Source organism: Abramis brama, assembly GCF_963993115.1.
Source record: "Abramis brama genome assembly, chromosome: 2".
Lineage (NCBI taxonomy): Eukaryota > Metazoa > Chordata > Actinopteri > Cypriniformes > Leuciscidae > Abramis > Abramis brama.
In genome coordinates this window covers 30,031,009-30,047,810 of record NC_139964.1, presented here as the reverse complement: position 1 = coordinate 30,047,810, position 16,802 = coordinate 30,031,009, and the positions used below count along the sequence as shown (strand labels likewise).

General features: G+C 37.7%; 1 protein-coding gene across 1 annotated transcript; it reads left to right on the top strand.

Annotated features, from left to right (window-relative positions):
• The first annotated feature begins 569 nt into the window (after positions 1-569).
• Positions 570-16,241, top strand: dkk2 (dickkopf WNT signaling pathway inhibitor 2). The gene is made up of 4 exons (XM_084106993.1): positions 570-1,077; positions 11,640-11,790; positions 11,871-11,993; positions 14,750-16,241. The coding sequence occupies exons 1-4, from the start codon at positions 880-882 to the stop codon at positions 14,998-15,000; spliced, it is 723 nt and encodes a 240-aa protein (XP_083963119.1). The 5' UTR covers positions 570-879; the 3' UTR covers positions 15,001-16,241.
• The last annotated feature ends 561 nt before the right edge of the window (positions 16,242-16,802 follow it).

Sequence of the window (16,802 nt, the reverse complement as noted above, 5' to 3'; positions counted from 1 at the left end):
GCTTTAACTAATCAAAATAAGTTAAGCAATCTTAAACTTTTTTATGTTATACTCAACTCATTTTAAGTCATTTTAAATAAATTTAAGTTGAAATGATTTAAACATCCAAGTTGATTGTACTTAATTTAAGGCAGCAACTTTTTTACAGGATGGATGGATGGATGGATGGATGGATGGATAGATAGATAGATAGATAGATAGATAGATTTTAGCTATTTTCCCCCCAAAATGCGCTCACCTTGACTCAAAATACACTAATTACTTGGTATACAGTACTATTTATAGCCTTCTTTAAATAAGGCATCAGATGTAATCGGCAGACTGACTGATTGGAAATCCCATGAAATAGCCTTAGTCGAACTAGTCTACATCTCTTATACTTCACAGGTTGAACATAATGTCTTTAAACATCCATAACTGAACTCATCGCAAATGTGCTCCGATGGTTTCTTGATGTCTCAGTAGTGTGTGTGAACAGGGGCGCACCACAGATCAGTCATCTTTTGTCAATACAGAATGGGGGCGGAGAAAACGCATCCTATAAAAAGAATGAATCATGAACCCACCACATCATGAAACTGCGGGCTGCTTCACAAACACTCACACGAGCAGGAATCCTCCTCTCTGCTGCCACTTTCTTTTATTTTTTTTGGTACAGCATCCCGATGCTTATCCACATCTTTGTGATTTTATAATATAGTCTATTAAGTGTCTTATAACGTTTTTCCCCCACTGACAGATTATTTGATGGACACTGTAGAAGGGAGTTTATGCTTTTTTAAGCCAAAGTTTGGTGGTGAAAGCACCTAGTGCCTTAGGAAACAACTTATCTTCAAGAAACCAACACATTCTCATTCCGAGTAAGAAAAGACTGAGAGGATGCTGAGCGTTACGCGGAGTCGGAGCTGTTGGATGTTGACGCTGATCATCGCGGTAGTGCGGATGGGAGAAACTCAAGGGACCGAGAGCAAAGCCCAGGTGAACTCCATCAAATCACTGGAGCCCCAGATCGCCGCCACTAACCGCTCCAGTGCTTCATATAGCGACACCCCGAAGAAAAGCAACATCCCCGCTCAGGTAAACCCGACACCTCTATCCATTTATTAGAGAGAGAGAAAAAAGAAGCTAAAACCCTTCAGGCATTATTAGCCTACTTACTAAATGCATAAGGAAATCACACGTTTCACTTCTGAGCAAATTGTTCGCTGATCTTTTTAAAGGAATTTCTGTCAGTTAACCTACTATCTACAGTTTGTAGTTTGAAAAAAAAAACAAAAAAAAAAACACTTTTGTCCTAAATTCCTGCAGTCACAACCAGATTGTCCGAATTTTATCAAATATGTTTTAAACAATTTTTTGTCATTTCCTTGTGGTAAAAATAAATAAAAAATCTATACACGTGACAATGTTTTGATCGCAGTCACAGAAATCGGAACATCACCACAGCAATTGTGTAAAGTTGTAATATTGTGTGTTTAATGAAACCTGAGCAAATTTTTTGATATATAGGCCTATATATATTTGTACATTGCACTGTAGAATTCATTTTTCTGATCTTTCGTTTTACATTTTTGTTCAAGGAATGGTTTGACAAATTGTAAATTACATTGTAGATTACGATCTCACGCCAAGATTAGACTTTTACTTTCCATCACGCGCCAAAGAGAATGGCTTGTGATAGCCTATATTATGTAGGCTTTAGCTCATATAGGCTAATCAATTTGTCAAGGCTCAAACATTTGTGTTATTTTAGAAAGTGATTAAGGTAGGCTATACTGTAAAACATGATCATGATTTTAACAGTAAAATCCTGTTAATTTGTTAACAGTAAGTTTTCTTACGTTTACATTTAATGTAATTTAACAGTTAAATACTGTTAAATTTACAGTTTCACAGAATTCCCTGAATGCCACTTAACATTTTATGTATTTTCGTCGAAATAACCTAAAATGTTGCTACCTTATTTTTTATGATAAATTTCTTGCAACCACAGCTGCAATTTTTTTACCGTAAATTTCACTGAATTTGTTTCTGGAGTGTAGCCAGTATTACTTACAAGTACAGTTATCAGAAAGGGTTTATTGTTGGTCAATTGAATGGTCAGTATCCTTTTGAAAGCTTTATTTCTAGCATGGCAAATCCTGGATTCATACCAAGCTCATGATTTATTTACTTGTTTTAAGTGAATAAATAAAGTCACCCATATTATTACTGCAGATGAAAAACCTTCTTTGCTATTTGGTTTTGGTCTTGGTTATGTCTCTCAGATCAGCCATAAATATGCAGATGTTGTTTTAATTGAGAGCAGACACAATTTATTGGAAAAAAAAGAGGTGGTGATGGGATTTTTCTCCCTCTCATATCCTCTTTGGAGTGGGAAGATCTCCAGTATGCAAGTTCCCTGCCAGACCCTCATCTAAACAATTGCTTTCAAATATACCATCTGCATAAACGCAGGTGGTCTGGATGATCAGACCACTGCCATACATGTGGAAACTCCTACAGTCCAATATTAGTTAAATGTCATGCTACATTTAGCTTCTTATCCAAATGTAGATTGCTAACAACTTTGTAGATTGCAAACAGAGCGACTATTGTCTCATTTGGAAGTTACCAGTTGCAGATGGTGCAAGACAGATTTATACTCTGGGGCGACTCTATAAATCTAAAAGAATTGCGTAGGAGTTTTAATTAAAATAATGAAAGATAACTTTAAAAAATGTTATACCCTGCTGAAGAAATAACTGCTTAAGCCAGCCTAACTTGTTCTGCTAGTCTAAGGTGGTTTAAGGTGCCTGACCAACTAACAAAACTTCCCTAAAACCAACCAAACCAGCTTCACCAGCAAAGACTTTGGGTGTATACAAAACCAATTTAGACTGGTTTAAGCTGTTTATTTTCTGCAACAAATCCAATTTAGACTGGTTTTAACCTGTTTGATTTCTGCATGTAATGTATTTTTAGTAGTGTTTGTTGATTAGCTTAATTTTTATGGAACAAAGGCCTTGTTTACACCTGGTATTAAGATGCGTTTTGGTCAATCAGATCACAAGTAGACGAGGGAGACACATTCCCGTTTACACCTGGTGTTTTAATCCGTCTCTTTTGTCCACTTTCAACCACTTTTGTCCTGATTTCTTCGGGGGGAGATTCTATGGGTGGGTAAATGTATGGGTTTTTCAGATCTTTCGATCTAATGGACAAAATAAGCTCACACGATTTACATATGAACGCAAGCATTAGCTTTCGTTTCTGCTCAGCCGCAAGACCAGCTGAACGCTGTGAGTGTGTGGTGAGAACATTGTGCTTGGTACATTTTTCATCTTCAAACCAAACTTCCCATCTGGCAAGTGCACTTCCCATAATGTTTACGCATTAGGTCAGTTGGCGGAGAGTAGGAGGTCTTTTTGGCTGTTTGAACGCATTCAATCACATAAGCGATTACATTACAAAAGCAATTCGGTCGAATGCGTTTTTGACTACCTCTGACTACAAGCTCAAAACGGTTTAGACCCCGTTTACACCTGTATTTAGTGCCATCCACTTGTGATCCGATCGCCCAAAACGCATCTTAATACCAGGTGTAAACAGGGCCAAAGTAACATGTAGTTTTATGTAAATGATCTGTTGTACTGGAAACTACCATGTCACACCATATCACCACCACAGAGTAGGCCTACACATCATTTGCATGTATAAGAGTTCACAGTTACAGTGTATTAAAATTAATAACAGATTTGAAAGAACACGTCATGTGGATGCAGTTGCAACTTTCTTGATTGCAATTGTATCTTTGAGAATTTTCTTTAGTTCTAATGCCCTCTTAAATTGGAAATTGAAAACATTTGACATCTAATTAGCCTCGTATAGACATCCTGTTTTTGTGCAGTTACAATATTTCATGATGATCAGCCATTGACATTGTTTGTCTGCATTTTTGTTGATTTTTCTTAACGCTACTTTGATAACAAATGATGCATGTTATGATATGATGCACCAAAGATGATGCATGCTAATTTCAAGTTCCTCAATCAAAGTCATTGTTTTTTAATTACCCCTTTGGACGAAATTTAACAAAATTAGGCATGAATCCTCACAACAAGCTGTTGTCAAAGTTTCATTGACTTTGGACTTTGCCGCACCCAAACATTTTATTGAATTTTATTTGGAAAAAGCACTGGCAAATTAAAAACATTTTGTCAGCTGTTTGATACATGTGAATTAACAAGTCTGGGAAGAGTTAGTTCATTATGATAGAATTTTTCCAGACATCACACCTCATCAGCCCATTTCACGCAATGCAGTTAATGCACTCTTTGGGCCCTATTTTAACGATCTGAAACGGAAGTATCAAACGCGAAACGCAAGTAACTTTGTGGGCGGATCCCGACGCAAATCTAAAATGGGTTGGTCTGAAGTAGCTACATTACTCATAGGTGTGGTTTGGGCGTAACGTGAAATAAACAGATTATGAAATCTCACATTCCCTTTAAAAGCAGGTGCTCTTGTTCCATGGCGGATTGCTATTATAGCGGCGGATTTGCCAGGCGCACACCTGGAGCGGTTCACAGCCGAGGAGACCGACATTCTCGTCAGGGCCGTAAAAGACAGAGAAGTGACATTGTATGGGGATGGGAGAAACCCACCCAAATTAGCTTCGGTTAAACAGGCGTATATTAATTTGGGTAAATGTGTAAGCTAGATTTATGCCTATTTTTTCACATCTTCATGGACACCACAATGATTTCCCTCGTGTGGAATATTTTTCCTTGTAATTATGGTTTGCAAAAATGGCAACTGCTACGTTTGTGTAGATGAGAGAAGCAAAGTGTATGCACGTTGTGCACACAATACATTATGGCCAAGCATGCGCCCTTAAAATAACGCGCCACTGACTTTAGACTAGGTTTTTCCTGGTCTGTGGCGGAATTGTTTTCTGGAACTGCAAAATAGCACCAGGGAACGTTTGCGCCGGAACACGCCTCCTCTTTTCGCTGAACCGCCCCAGGGAGCACAAGTTCATTCCCTAATTTATCGGCGTGCGTCTGTGGAGGGAAAAGTCTGCTGTGCGTCGGGTGCAAAATAGGAATGATACATGCATCGGTATACAAAGTCAATTGAGCTGGGTGCAAGATAGAGCCCTTTAAGGTGTTTGTTCATTATTATTGTAATGTTATTTACAGACATGTAAATAACAAAAAAGACACATCTTATTTGAGACATGAGGTAGTTTAATGCCGTCTCTCGTGATGTGGGAGGCTATATGAGGGTGGGATCTTATGCTTTCAAAGCTAACTTGCTATCGTTAGCCGCTCCAAAAATTGCCTACCCTACCTTTTAAGGTAAGAACTACAAGGCAAATGACATGAATAAAATAGGGAATTAGCCATATAAGTTCTGCAGGTGGCTAATATAGTGACTGAATATCTCTAAAAGATTTAATGATGGCACTCAGAAGTGTGCCTGAATTTCATTTGCCATGATGTCCTAGTAGTCACTTTTCCTACATTTTTCTCTCCCATCTGGGCGAGCTGTCTAAAGAATGCTTTACATTTTTATATGTCATTACACAGCTGCTGAAATGTTTCCTCTCAAGTCCTCTAACTCTCTAACGCTCAAGGATATGTTGAAGATTATAACACAAGCTCCCAATAAATCTCCCACACTGGCGTTCTCCCAAGTGCTGCAAATTAGGCAGGCAAGAGAAACGGCCACCCAGTTTCCTACATCCGTCCTAACGGAGACAAGCCGAAATCGGTTAGCCGTTTCGTGCTGTAAGTAAAGCTGGCCTGTAGCCATGATGGAAGAGTTTTATTAGTAGCAACAACTTAATTAAAATGTGTCTAATGAAACTCATGTCAGATGCTGGCTTGATGTTGTCCATAAATCACCAACAATCCGAAGTCGCTCACTTTAGACGGTTAAGAGTAAATGTTCAAGGGGGGTTAATGGTGGTTTCCAGTTGTGGGCAACCAAAAAAGAGGGATTTTGGGATTGGCAGAACTTGTTCACCGCATTAACCTCTCGACTAGAGGGGAAGAGGCTAGTATTCTGCAAGAACACGAGAGCTGTTTCACATCGGTGCCGCAGCTTTGGGACTTTTAGCTTTTCCTCTTATTTAATTTGACGCTGAGGTTCTGTTAACGAGTAGGAACGGGGCGGGGGATTGTTTGGGTCTGGCTTGTAAAGAGGCGAGGTGGGTCGCCCTCTCCTGCTCCCTCTGAGGTTAAGTGACTGTTTAGTGATGCTAACGAGCTGAGAGAGTGAAATAAAACAGGCAAAGGTGTGGCGGCTTTTTAGCGCTAACCAGGCTAATCATCTGGATTTTACTTTCTTTGAGGAACTAGGCAGCCTAGATTAAGGTATAATGACCATGAGTTTCTGAACCACGATTTCATTTGCCAAGGCATGGTTTCGCATTTCTGTAGCATTCCCAGAATTCCATGGATGTAACGGTTAGCATCCAGTTAGCCATGCTAACTGAAAAATTACAAAAACAGAACAACATTACTAAAACTAAAGCTGCCCCGCTAAACACCAGCTTCACCTGGTTGTGAGTCAAGCCAGACCAGCTAAAGACCAGCTTGGCCAGGCTGGGAGACAGACTTAAACCAGATTTAGCTGGTTTATGAGGTGACATTGTATTGTCATTGTATTTTGTGGCAGCACAACAATGATAATATACATAGATAAATTACACCGCATTTGTTAGGGTTTTTGCTGCACTTGCACTAGTCTTTATTGGGAAGTAGAGAAAAATAAAGTTACACATGTATATTTTATTGTGACAATAAATACCCATCACATAATTAAGTAGGAACTCGTATTCCCACAGCCTCCATATTCGTCAATAATGCCTTTAAGGGTTTGCTACAGATATGTTTTGAGTGCTGGTGAGATTAGCCTTCAACTTGCCTTCCTGTGTAATCTGATACACATAGGGCCATGCCCTTTGAGGGTGGATAAGGTTTGTTTGTTCAGTGACATAGTTTATTTTACTCTTGAAAACCCTCTCAATTCACTAACACCATTCATGGTGTCAGATGTCAGCTTTGCTTTTGCAAGGTCAAGTTAAGCTGGGCCCCGGGCCCCTAGAGGAACATGTGTGTGATACATGGGTTTTATGTGTGGAAACCCTATTCACGATCTCATAGTCTGTTATGTATTTGAACTTATATGCGGGTTCAAAGGAAGTCTTGCATTCCTATAGTATAGATGAAGATGATTCTTTTGTAAACTGTCGTGTACAATATTTACTTTAGGCTCAAAGCTAGCTGATAAAGGATTTGTATTTGTTGCAGAATTTTTTTTATTATTTTCTTATATTTTCCATTTTTTTAAAATTATATACTGTATACTCTCTCTCTCTATATATATATACATGCATACATGCATATCTCATTCGAATTACATAAATTATTTTTCATTCATAATATATATGTATATAAAATAAAATGTATTTTACAATAAAATATACAATTATTTATATAATTAGAATGAAATATGCATATATATGACATCAAATATAAATGATAAAAATACTGTAATATTAGTGGTTTACTCTTAAAAAATAAGAAAATAAAATAGCATAACTTTAAAAAAATGTAAAAATAAACTTGACTTCAAATATATATTTGATTTATATAATATGTATAATTCTATACATATATAATATTAATTTATACATCATTTATATTTGATGTCATATATACTGTATATATGCATATTTCATTCGAATTATATAAATTATTTTATATATATATATATATATATATATATATATATATATATATATATATATATATATATATATACATGCATACATGCATATCTCATTCGAATTACATAAATAATTTTTCATTTATAATATGTATTTATATAAAATAAAATGTATTTTACAATAAAATGTACAATTATTTATATAATTAGAATGAAATATGCATATATATATATATATATATATATATATATATATATACATGACATCAAATATAAATTATGTATAAATTAATATTATATATGTATATAATTATACATATATAAATCAAATATATATTTGAAGTCAAGTTTATTTAATTTTTTTTAAGTTATGCTATTTTATTTTCTTATTTATTTTTTAAGTGTAAACCACTAATATTACAGTATTTCAATCTAAATATCTGATTATATATATTGTGTAATTAATCGATTTGACAGCACTGATATAAATACTGTTTTTTAAAATAAAAAATAGACTGCAATATTTTTCAGCCAGTTTACAAATCTGCCTGCCAAAGTACTGCATGCTTATCGGTTGCTACTAGCTTGATAAGACGTGACATAGTTTGGGTATTACCTGATATAAATCCTTAAATGCTTTTTTTGAAGGCATGAGGGAGAATACAGATAGGGAGATGATTTTCAAAGGCATGGCACGTTTAGTCTTCAAAGTTTTTTTTTTGCTAGCATGCGAGCGGTGACACAGGGGCCGGTGGGCATCCCTCATCGCTGGCTGTCTGTCTCTGAGCTTATCATCTCCACACTTATCTCACACATGAACGTATATGGGAGGAATAAAAACAGACTGTGGAATCAATGAGGGATGAGGATCAACGAGTCGTATCCAAGCGCTGGCCGGGTCATTAAAATCCTGATGTGATGACGTTGCCAGATTATGTGCAGACACGTCTATGTGTCTACATTGGCTCTGGTGGTTTATGGGATGCTATGGAGAGAAGGCTATGAGATGCGGGTGAGTCTTGCAGCTTTGGAATCAAAATTTGTCTCATCCACTTCGTATCTTCAAGTTGACATGATTTAGCTGGAAATCTGAGAATGTTTTACATCTATGCACATTATGAACTGAACAAGGGGGTGTTTACTACATTCATTCATCCACTAATGCAATGCACTCAATAACTTTCTAATGATGCAGTGAATGAATACAGAATTTTGAGGTCAGTAACTTCTTAGTATTTAAACATTTAATGGGCTTCATTTGTTCCTCATTCCTCTCGTGAATGTATCGTTGGTGGTTTGGCTGGGTTTCATCATGTGTTTTCAATGTTACCAATTCTGTTACTTGCATAAGAAAGGAAGGTTGCCCTGAGGTCTGTCGATCTACAAAACAGAATCATTTCTTTTGTTATTAGATATTGAGATATCCCCCCTCCCCCTTCTCAGACCACATGTTTTGCATTTGACGCTAAACTGAAGATTGTTATGGGTGATGTAAAGCGTTTCTTCACTGGCTGGTTTCTTTTCATGAGTTTGTGATTTGTATAATGTATTGTCAAGGTCTCGATCTCATCCATTTGATCTTATATTAAGGTCATTTAGTCTTATAATAAGGAGCCGGGTCTGGTCTGCTGATTTTGGAGGGGTATGGGGTACCTAGACAAATTCAAACCAGTTTAGCCTGGCCTAACTTGATTATAATTAGGTATGCTAATATAAAACACATATTAGACAATTTATCAATGTACTGTTATGTACTATTAATGAAATTATTAAAATTCTATTACAACTTTTCAGTTTAACCACATACAAATCATGGTTTATGTGCTGCATTCTGGTTGTTTGGTTATCATCTTGAGCATTCATATACACTTATGTATTGTATATAATATTTTGATTATCCTAATGTCTCTGTTTTTCAGAGAAATTAATCCAAAATGTATAATGTCCACAGATTTGTGGAAACTCATATACAAACAATGTATAAATTTATAGTATAAAATTCATACAAACAACCGGTGTCATCTTGCAAATCAATTATGGATTGTAGTGGAAATGAACTCTGAGGACTCCAGTATTAAGATTACTGTAATTTTGTTACAGTGTTTGTCTTGTTTTAGTTAAGTGTCCATCAAATGCACTTTACAAAATCTCGCTGGACGTATTCAGTCATCATTATACTTTTTGCCTTTTATATAGCATGGAAGTAGGCATATTCAGACGTGGGGTTTTCTCGTTTTAATTTGTTGTTTTGCATGTAGTTTCATCCATAATTTCCAGCTGTCACATAAAAATAAAATATCGCTGGCAACAGGGATGAGGGACGGTTGATACTGGGGATCCAGAGTTGAAATAATCATTCTAATACATCAATCATCTAATACATTTTTATATTTTCTGTTCCTGACTACTTGACAGCATCATTATCCTCTTATTTACAATTTATTTCTTGTTAATTTTAATGTTTGTGACCAGGGCTTGACATTAACTTTTTTTTGCTCACCAGCCACTGTGGCTAGTGGTTTTCTAAAGTTATTAACCACTCAGCATTTTCACTGGCCACAATTTTAACATTGATACCATAGGGAAAAATTGCCATATAGATATTTTTTATATTATCTTATAATTTGGCAATAGGTATATTAGGCTGCTGTCACTTTAAGACCTGACGCACGGATCCATTATACTGTTACACATGCGTTTTCTCTCTCAACTGTTTACGTGACTGTGTTTATGTAAATACTCACCAAGACTCATTTTGACATTATTTTGTGTGTATTTGACTGTTTAAGTGCAATAAGTAGCGAAAAAGAACTCAATTTATTACTGAAAGGCGGCTTTATGTGCCGCACTTTGGGTGTGAGCAAAAAATCGGCGGGAATGAGTAAAATTATGTGCAATACGTGCAATTCCATGCCGAAATTCAAGCCCTGTAACACCACCGATATTCATCTGGAGCAAATGAAACGAATGAGTGAGGGGAGACAGTTTGTGTGTAACTCGCTGTCGGAGAGATGAGAGATTGAGAAAGCGTAGCTGGTATCATGTATCTATTCTGTGGAAAATGAGTATTGGAAGATATCGAAAAATCAATATTTTTGACAACACTACATTGCACATATTATTTCAGATGCCTTTTTGAAAGACTACCATGTATAAAATTATGTATAAAATTCAACCTGACAAAGTGGCTAGTAGGAGTGACTGCATTACACGGATTGGCGGGTGTTAATGTCAAGCACTGTTCGTGACCTGTAAGTGAGAGACATTAATTTGACAGACTATATACACAATTATCACCCTTCATTCCTATTAAGGAATGTATAAAGGCTCACTCTGGTATACTCAGGGGCGTCGGACTGGGGATAAAACCAGTACTGATTACCAGGGCCCCAAGGTTAGAGAGAACCCTTGAAAAGTCTGGAATATATTTTATTTTACCTGGATATTTTCATTTCCTAATTAAATTTCATAATGAATGTCAGATGAAATGTAAAGTTAGTGTATTGGCTGAAACTTGGCTGAATAACTGACTACATTTTGTATACAAAAAAGTAAAGACCATCTAAGGTCTCACGGTCCCACCCCTTGCTAATGTGCCAAATGGTTTAGTCCATCTGCACGCATTTTGTTTATGTTAGTTAGTTGAGCATCTGGTGGAGCGCAAACTTCAGCTGTAGAAATGTCTTTCTCAAAGAAAGCCAAATCAGGCCACCAAAAAAGAAAGGAAGGACAGGAGAAGGAAAGAAAACAAAATGAGGGATATGGGGGCCCATCAGGACTGCCTATGCATAGGGCCCGGGATCTTGTGCTACGCCCCTGGGTATACTTCAAAAGTTTTTGTTAAATACCGAAACTAATGAGTGTTGAAAACAGGGTTTGTTGGAGAAGGCCTGGACCTGATCTGTCGTTCTCATTCTCAGGGGTATCCATGCAGCAGTGATAAAGAGTGCATGGTGGGAACTTACTGCCACAGTCCCCAACACGCCCCGTCCCGCTGCCTCACCTGCCGCAGGAGAAAGAAGCGCTGCCACAGAGACAACATGTGCTGCCCTGGAAACCGCTGCAGCAACTGTACGTTCTTCTGTTGATTTCCCAGTGTCTTTATACTAACTTGAGGGAATTTACAATGGATTTCTTCTGTCATTCCTTAGATATCTGCATCCCCATCTCAGAGAGCTTGCACAAATCACCTATGGAGGAGCACAACACGCTTCCTATCAAAGACAAAGGCTGGAGGAAGAATGGCAAAGCTCAGGCCAAGATCTCTCTCAAAGGTGAGGAACTGACAATGTCACAAATGTAGAACCGTGTTTTTTTTTTTTTTTCTGACAAACTTTCCAGTGATCCATTTTCCCTGAAAAACACTCACTGTGTATCCTGAGTTCAGAAAGTTACATATGATTTCAAGCATGTGCTTTTCTGTCTGGTGTTGTGCGCTGTTCGTATCAGACTGTGGGCGGTCTGTGGCCATCTGAGACTGAGAGTGTTTCATATTCATACTCACTTATGAACAATGTCTGCAATGAGTTGATTCATTGGATGTGGTTACGTGCATGTGTTGAGGGGGACGGCGGCCCACAACTACATGAAGCTCGTATATCTTGAAGATTTAACCACAGCGGGAGGCCGGTGTGGGAAGGATCACGATGCTGTTTCTTCACCTCTGTATTCTCGCCTCAGTAACATGACGGCTCAGTCACGCTTTCAAACAGAAATTAAACCACACCAGATTTAGACTGAGCCATTTGAGGCACACTAAATGTTGTACCGACTGCCATTTAGAATAATTTATGGACTAAATATGGACTAAACAAAAGACGATGGCAACTTTCATTTCATGCCAACTTTAACCAGCTCTGTTTCTAATTTTGGACAAGTGAACAACCATTGGAAAATTGCTTTGCATTTGTTTGTAAGTAGATCTATATCAGTTACAGTGACGTATTTGGTTGCACTTTGTTTTCTGATTTCACTTGAACGTTGTGGAGAATATTTGCATGAGCGACAGAAAGGTTGAGTGTGCGTAAGATTCGCCTTGGACCGGGTCTGGCATAGAGTGGTGCAGGTATGACATCACTTTGTAGGCTAAAATGCAGAAACGAGTTAGCATTTTAGCACTTCCGCTTCCATCGTCCCAAAGTCAATGGGTTTTTTGAATGGGGTTTTGGTTAAAAGGCTGAAATAAGGTCTGTGGTGAACACAAGCTCTAGACACTTTCACGTTTTATTCTACGACATAAAATACATCAGTATTACCCCACTCGTGATTTTTTTTAAGCTGTTACGTGTCTTGAAAAAGGCGGTTGCTTACAAGTGGCTAAATGGTTACAGAGGTCGTCGAGATTAAACGTCATCACGCCAAACAGGGAAACTCAGCCCGCTTTTACAACTCGTTATGGTTATAATTGTGCTCTTACAAACTATTCTAACTCAAACATTCTGGGGAAATGTTTTTAGATAAAAACTGAAAGAGTTGACAGAAGATTAGTGATGGTGATGTTGAAGTCGTGGGACCATGGTGTAGTTCGTTTATAGCCTACCTTTAGCTTTTTACTTTTTACTGCCGACTGCATTTAGGCTTTGAAATTATAAAAGTTGTGTTCATCTGTGATAATTATCTTGATGGACAAAACGTGTAAGTATCATAAACTTTTGTTGATCATAGAGCTTGTTTTTTTTTTGCGATAATCCAAATGCCTATGGGAAAATCGGACCCTATTGAGTTTTTGGAACCAGCGTGATGCTAACTGCTGATTGGCCTACAAAGTGACGTCATACCTGTGCTACTCTATTGACTGAGGGAGGGATAATACTTAGTCGTGATGTGACGGAAGCGACAGATCTTTTCTTCTGTATTGTGACATACATCAGAGTGAAACAGTTTGTCAAAAAAAAAAAAAGAAAAAGTGGTTGTTGATTGGGTGGAGGCAGATCTGAATGCAATCTTGCAAGATTGTAAGAAAGGGGCAGGGTTTACGTGGACCTTTTAATTAAACATTGCAAAAAATTCATAAATATGGACGAATGGAGGACAGTGAACTTCCATTTCATGTCGACTCTAATGTCATAAACTGTAGCATTTTAGGGATTAGTTAGGGAAGTTCAAATAACCTCTGACAGGCTAGTTACTTTGAAATTGAACATTTCCTGGCTTATATTATATTCCATACACAGTTGCTCTGGGAGGAATAATTTTTTTTGTTAGAAATCTTTGTCATTATTTCCTTGTTTGATAGAAATGTGATATACTTTCTTTTTTTGTCAGCTGAACCCCTTTGACCCATTGTAAAATATTTACTTGAATATTTACTTTACCGCAGTGTTTCTCTTGTTCCTTGTTTAGCGTTGCCAATATGTGGTTGTATCGTGTGCGTTCTGTAACGTGGCTGCTGCAGACAAGAGGCGTTGGATCCAAGTGCAGTAAACATTTATCAAAACAGGACAACTAAAATAACTCAAGACAAATCCAGACACATGAACAAGAAGCTACAACAAACACATGATACAATCTTATATTGGCAACTCTAGACAAGGAACAAGAGAAACACTGGGGTATATATATACAAAGGAAAACAAGGTTAACAAGATAACAAGGGGGAGTGGTTAATTGTCATGGAAACACATGAGGGTAATCAAGGGAACTAACAAGACACACCTGGGCAGACTAATCAACGTGAAAAACTACAAATCATGGCACCAGACAGGGGAACACAGGCTGGGATCATGACAGTACTACACCAATAATGAACATGAACTACTCCATGTTGCTACTGTCACGTGACCTACCAGCGTCAGTTGCGTCGCTTTACTGCCATTCATAAATCCTCATTGGATAGTAAAGTGTTCATCGAATGCGCACATCAGAATCTCGCCAGAAGTAGTAGGCCACCGTTTTTCAAATACCATGTATACTGCATACTACTCTGTTTTTTGCATACTATATAGTGGGGAAGTATTCGATTTCGAGCACAGCGCATTACCACTTCAGTGTTAGCTACAGAAATGGCACTGACGTCTCCCTTCACCTGCAGGTCACGAGGGCGACCCTTGCCTCCGCTCGTCCGACTGCTCGGAGGGCTACTGCTGCGCTCGCCACTTCTGGACCAAAATCTGCAAGCCTGTGCTGCGGCAGGGCGAAGTTTGCACCAAGCAGCGCAAGAAAGGCTCCCACAGCCTGGAGATCTTCCAGCGCTGTGACTGCGCTAAAGGACTCGCCTGCAAGGTATGGAAAGACGCCACCTCCTTCTCCAGGTCCAGGCTGCACGTGTGCCAGAGGATCTGAGACGGGAGGCCCCTGGAAAACAAGCCGCACCTTGGGGCCCCGCGTCCCTCTGGGGGAGGAGTGGCCGAGGGCTCCTTTCTCCAGGACTTACTCAGCTGTGATAAAGGGAGAGATACAGATGAATGTGTGCCAGAACGGGGTGGGAACGAGCCGATATGGTGGACGCTCCGTACTCCGTGCTTCTTTTCAAGATTATTTGCTGGAGGTTTATTGATCTACAAGCCATATTTATCACTGATGCGATTGATGCAAGCGCTGGCGTATTTCGGTATGCCTGTGCTGTCATTTTAGTATCATTTTCAATGCTCTGATTTGGTTAATTGTTTTTTAGTCACTAAATATTTCATGCACATATGATCGTTTTTTCCACAGCATAACCACTAAAATAGTAACTAGGTTTTTTGGTTGCATTTTTGCAGACTTTGATTTCTCGATTGCTAATAACTGTGTGGAGAGCAATTTTAATTTTTAGTTGTCTCTGGCTAAATTTCAGACTTCTGCCCTTCTGAAAGTGCACTTTGAGTTTTCTTGTATAAAAAATGATCTGAAATGTGTACATAACACCCAAACAGAAGAACAATAGTATGTTGTCAAGGTAGCCACACACTAGCAATGCATTAGCCTGAAAAAATATGATCATTAGTTCAGATTTACTCAATAGATAGCATTTTTATTCTGTCAGAAATACTAAATCGGTTCTGATTATCAAGGGAAGTTGTTTACAGTTTGAGTGCTGTACAGTGAATGTGCAGATGCTTTTATGATAATGGCATCATGAATCATAGTCCGTACTTTTGGTTTGTAAAATTCCACACCACATTTTAGCTAGAATAAAAAAGAATAATAATTAAAATCTAATAAGCTCTTATATTGTAAATAAAATGCAAAATTGTCGAAATGTATTTAAGAAGCAGTTGTATATCATGTATATATTGGTAAAAAGGAACAGATGGGGAAATAAAGTAGCGTAAAGAGACATTAAACACATTTTACTTTCAACTTACTGTTTGTCATAGCATGGTGTGAGATAATTTCCTCAAGCTCTGTTTTACACCGCAGATATGAAAATCCCCACGCAGAACTATTTCTATTAAATTATTTTCAAACCGCATTTCTTCACAGAGCTCATGTTGTGTATTTGTTTAATGTCTGATTTCCTGGGTTAGTCCTTAACTATGTTCCTGTTGTAACAGTGATTATGTCTCATTGTGTATTTACACAGATTAAAGAATGTATTTTGTATTACAAGCATTTGGCTGCTCTCATATTTTCAGATCTGAACCGAACAGCTTCTGATGTGAATGATATCTGTTTCAGCCTGAGGTGAGAAACTTGAGAAGACAATTGAATTTATAAAATTGATATTAACCAGCAAAGACATATGCCTTAAAAAAAAAAAGTATTTATACCCTGAAAAATGCATGATTTGTGTTTAGAAACAAATAAAATAAGATACAGTTGATGTCAGATTTCATTGGTGATTTCAAATATGAAATTTAATCGTAAGCTTGGTGAACAGCTTTGGAGAACTCGATATTTTCCCATTCAAAAAGACAGGAGCTGAACTTGCGTGACTGAAACAGCTACCCAAGAGTTGTTTCAAAGATGGCCGCCGAGTAAAACGACTCGAGTGAGGGACATTGCTTGATACTGTGATGGATTGATGTATAAATGTGATTTATTGTGTTAGCAAAGACTTTGTTAAAGGGATATTTCACCCAAAAATGAAAATTCTGTCATTACTCACCCTCATGTCGATCCAAACCCATAAGACTTTCGTTCATCTTCAGAACACAAATTAA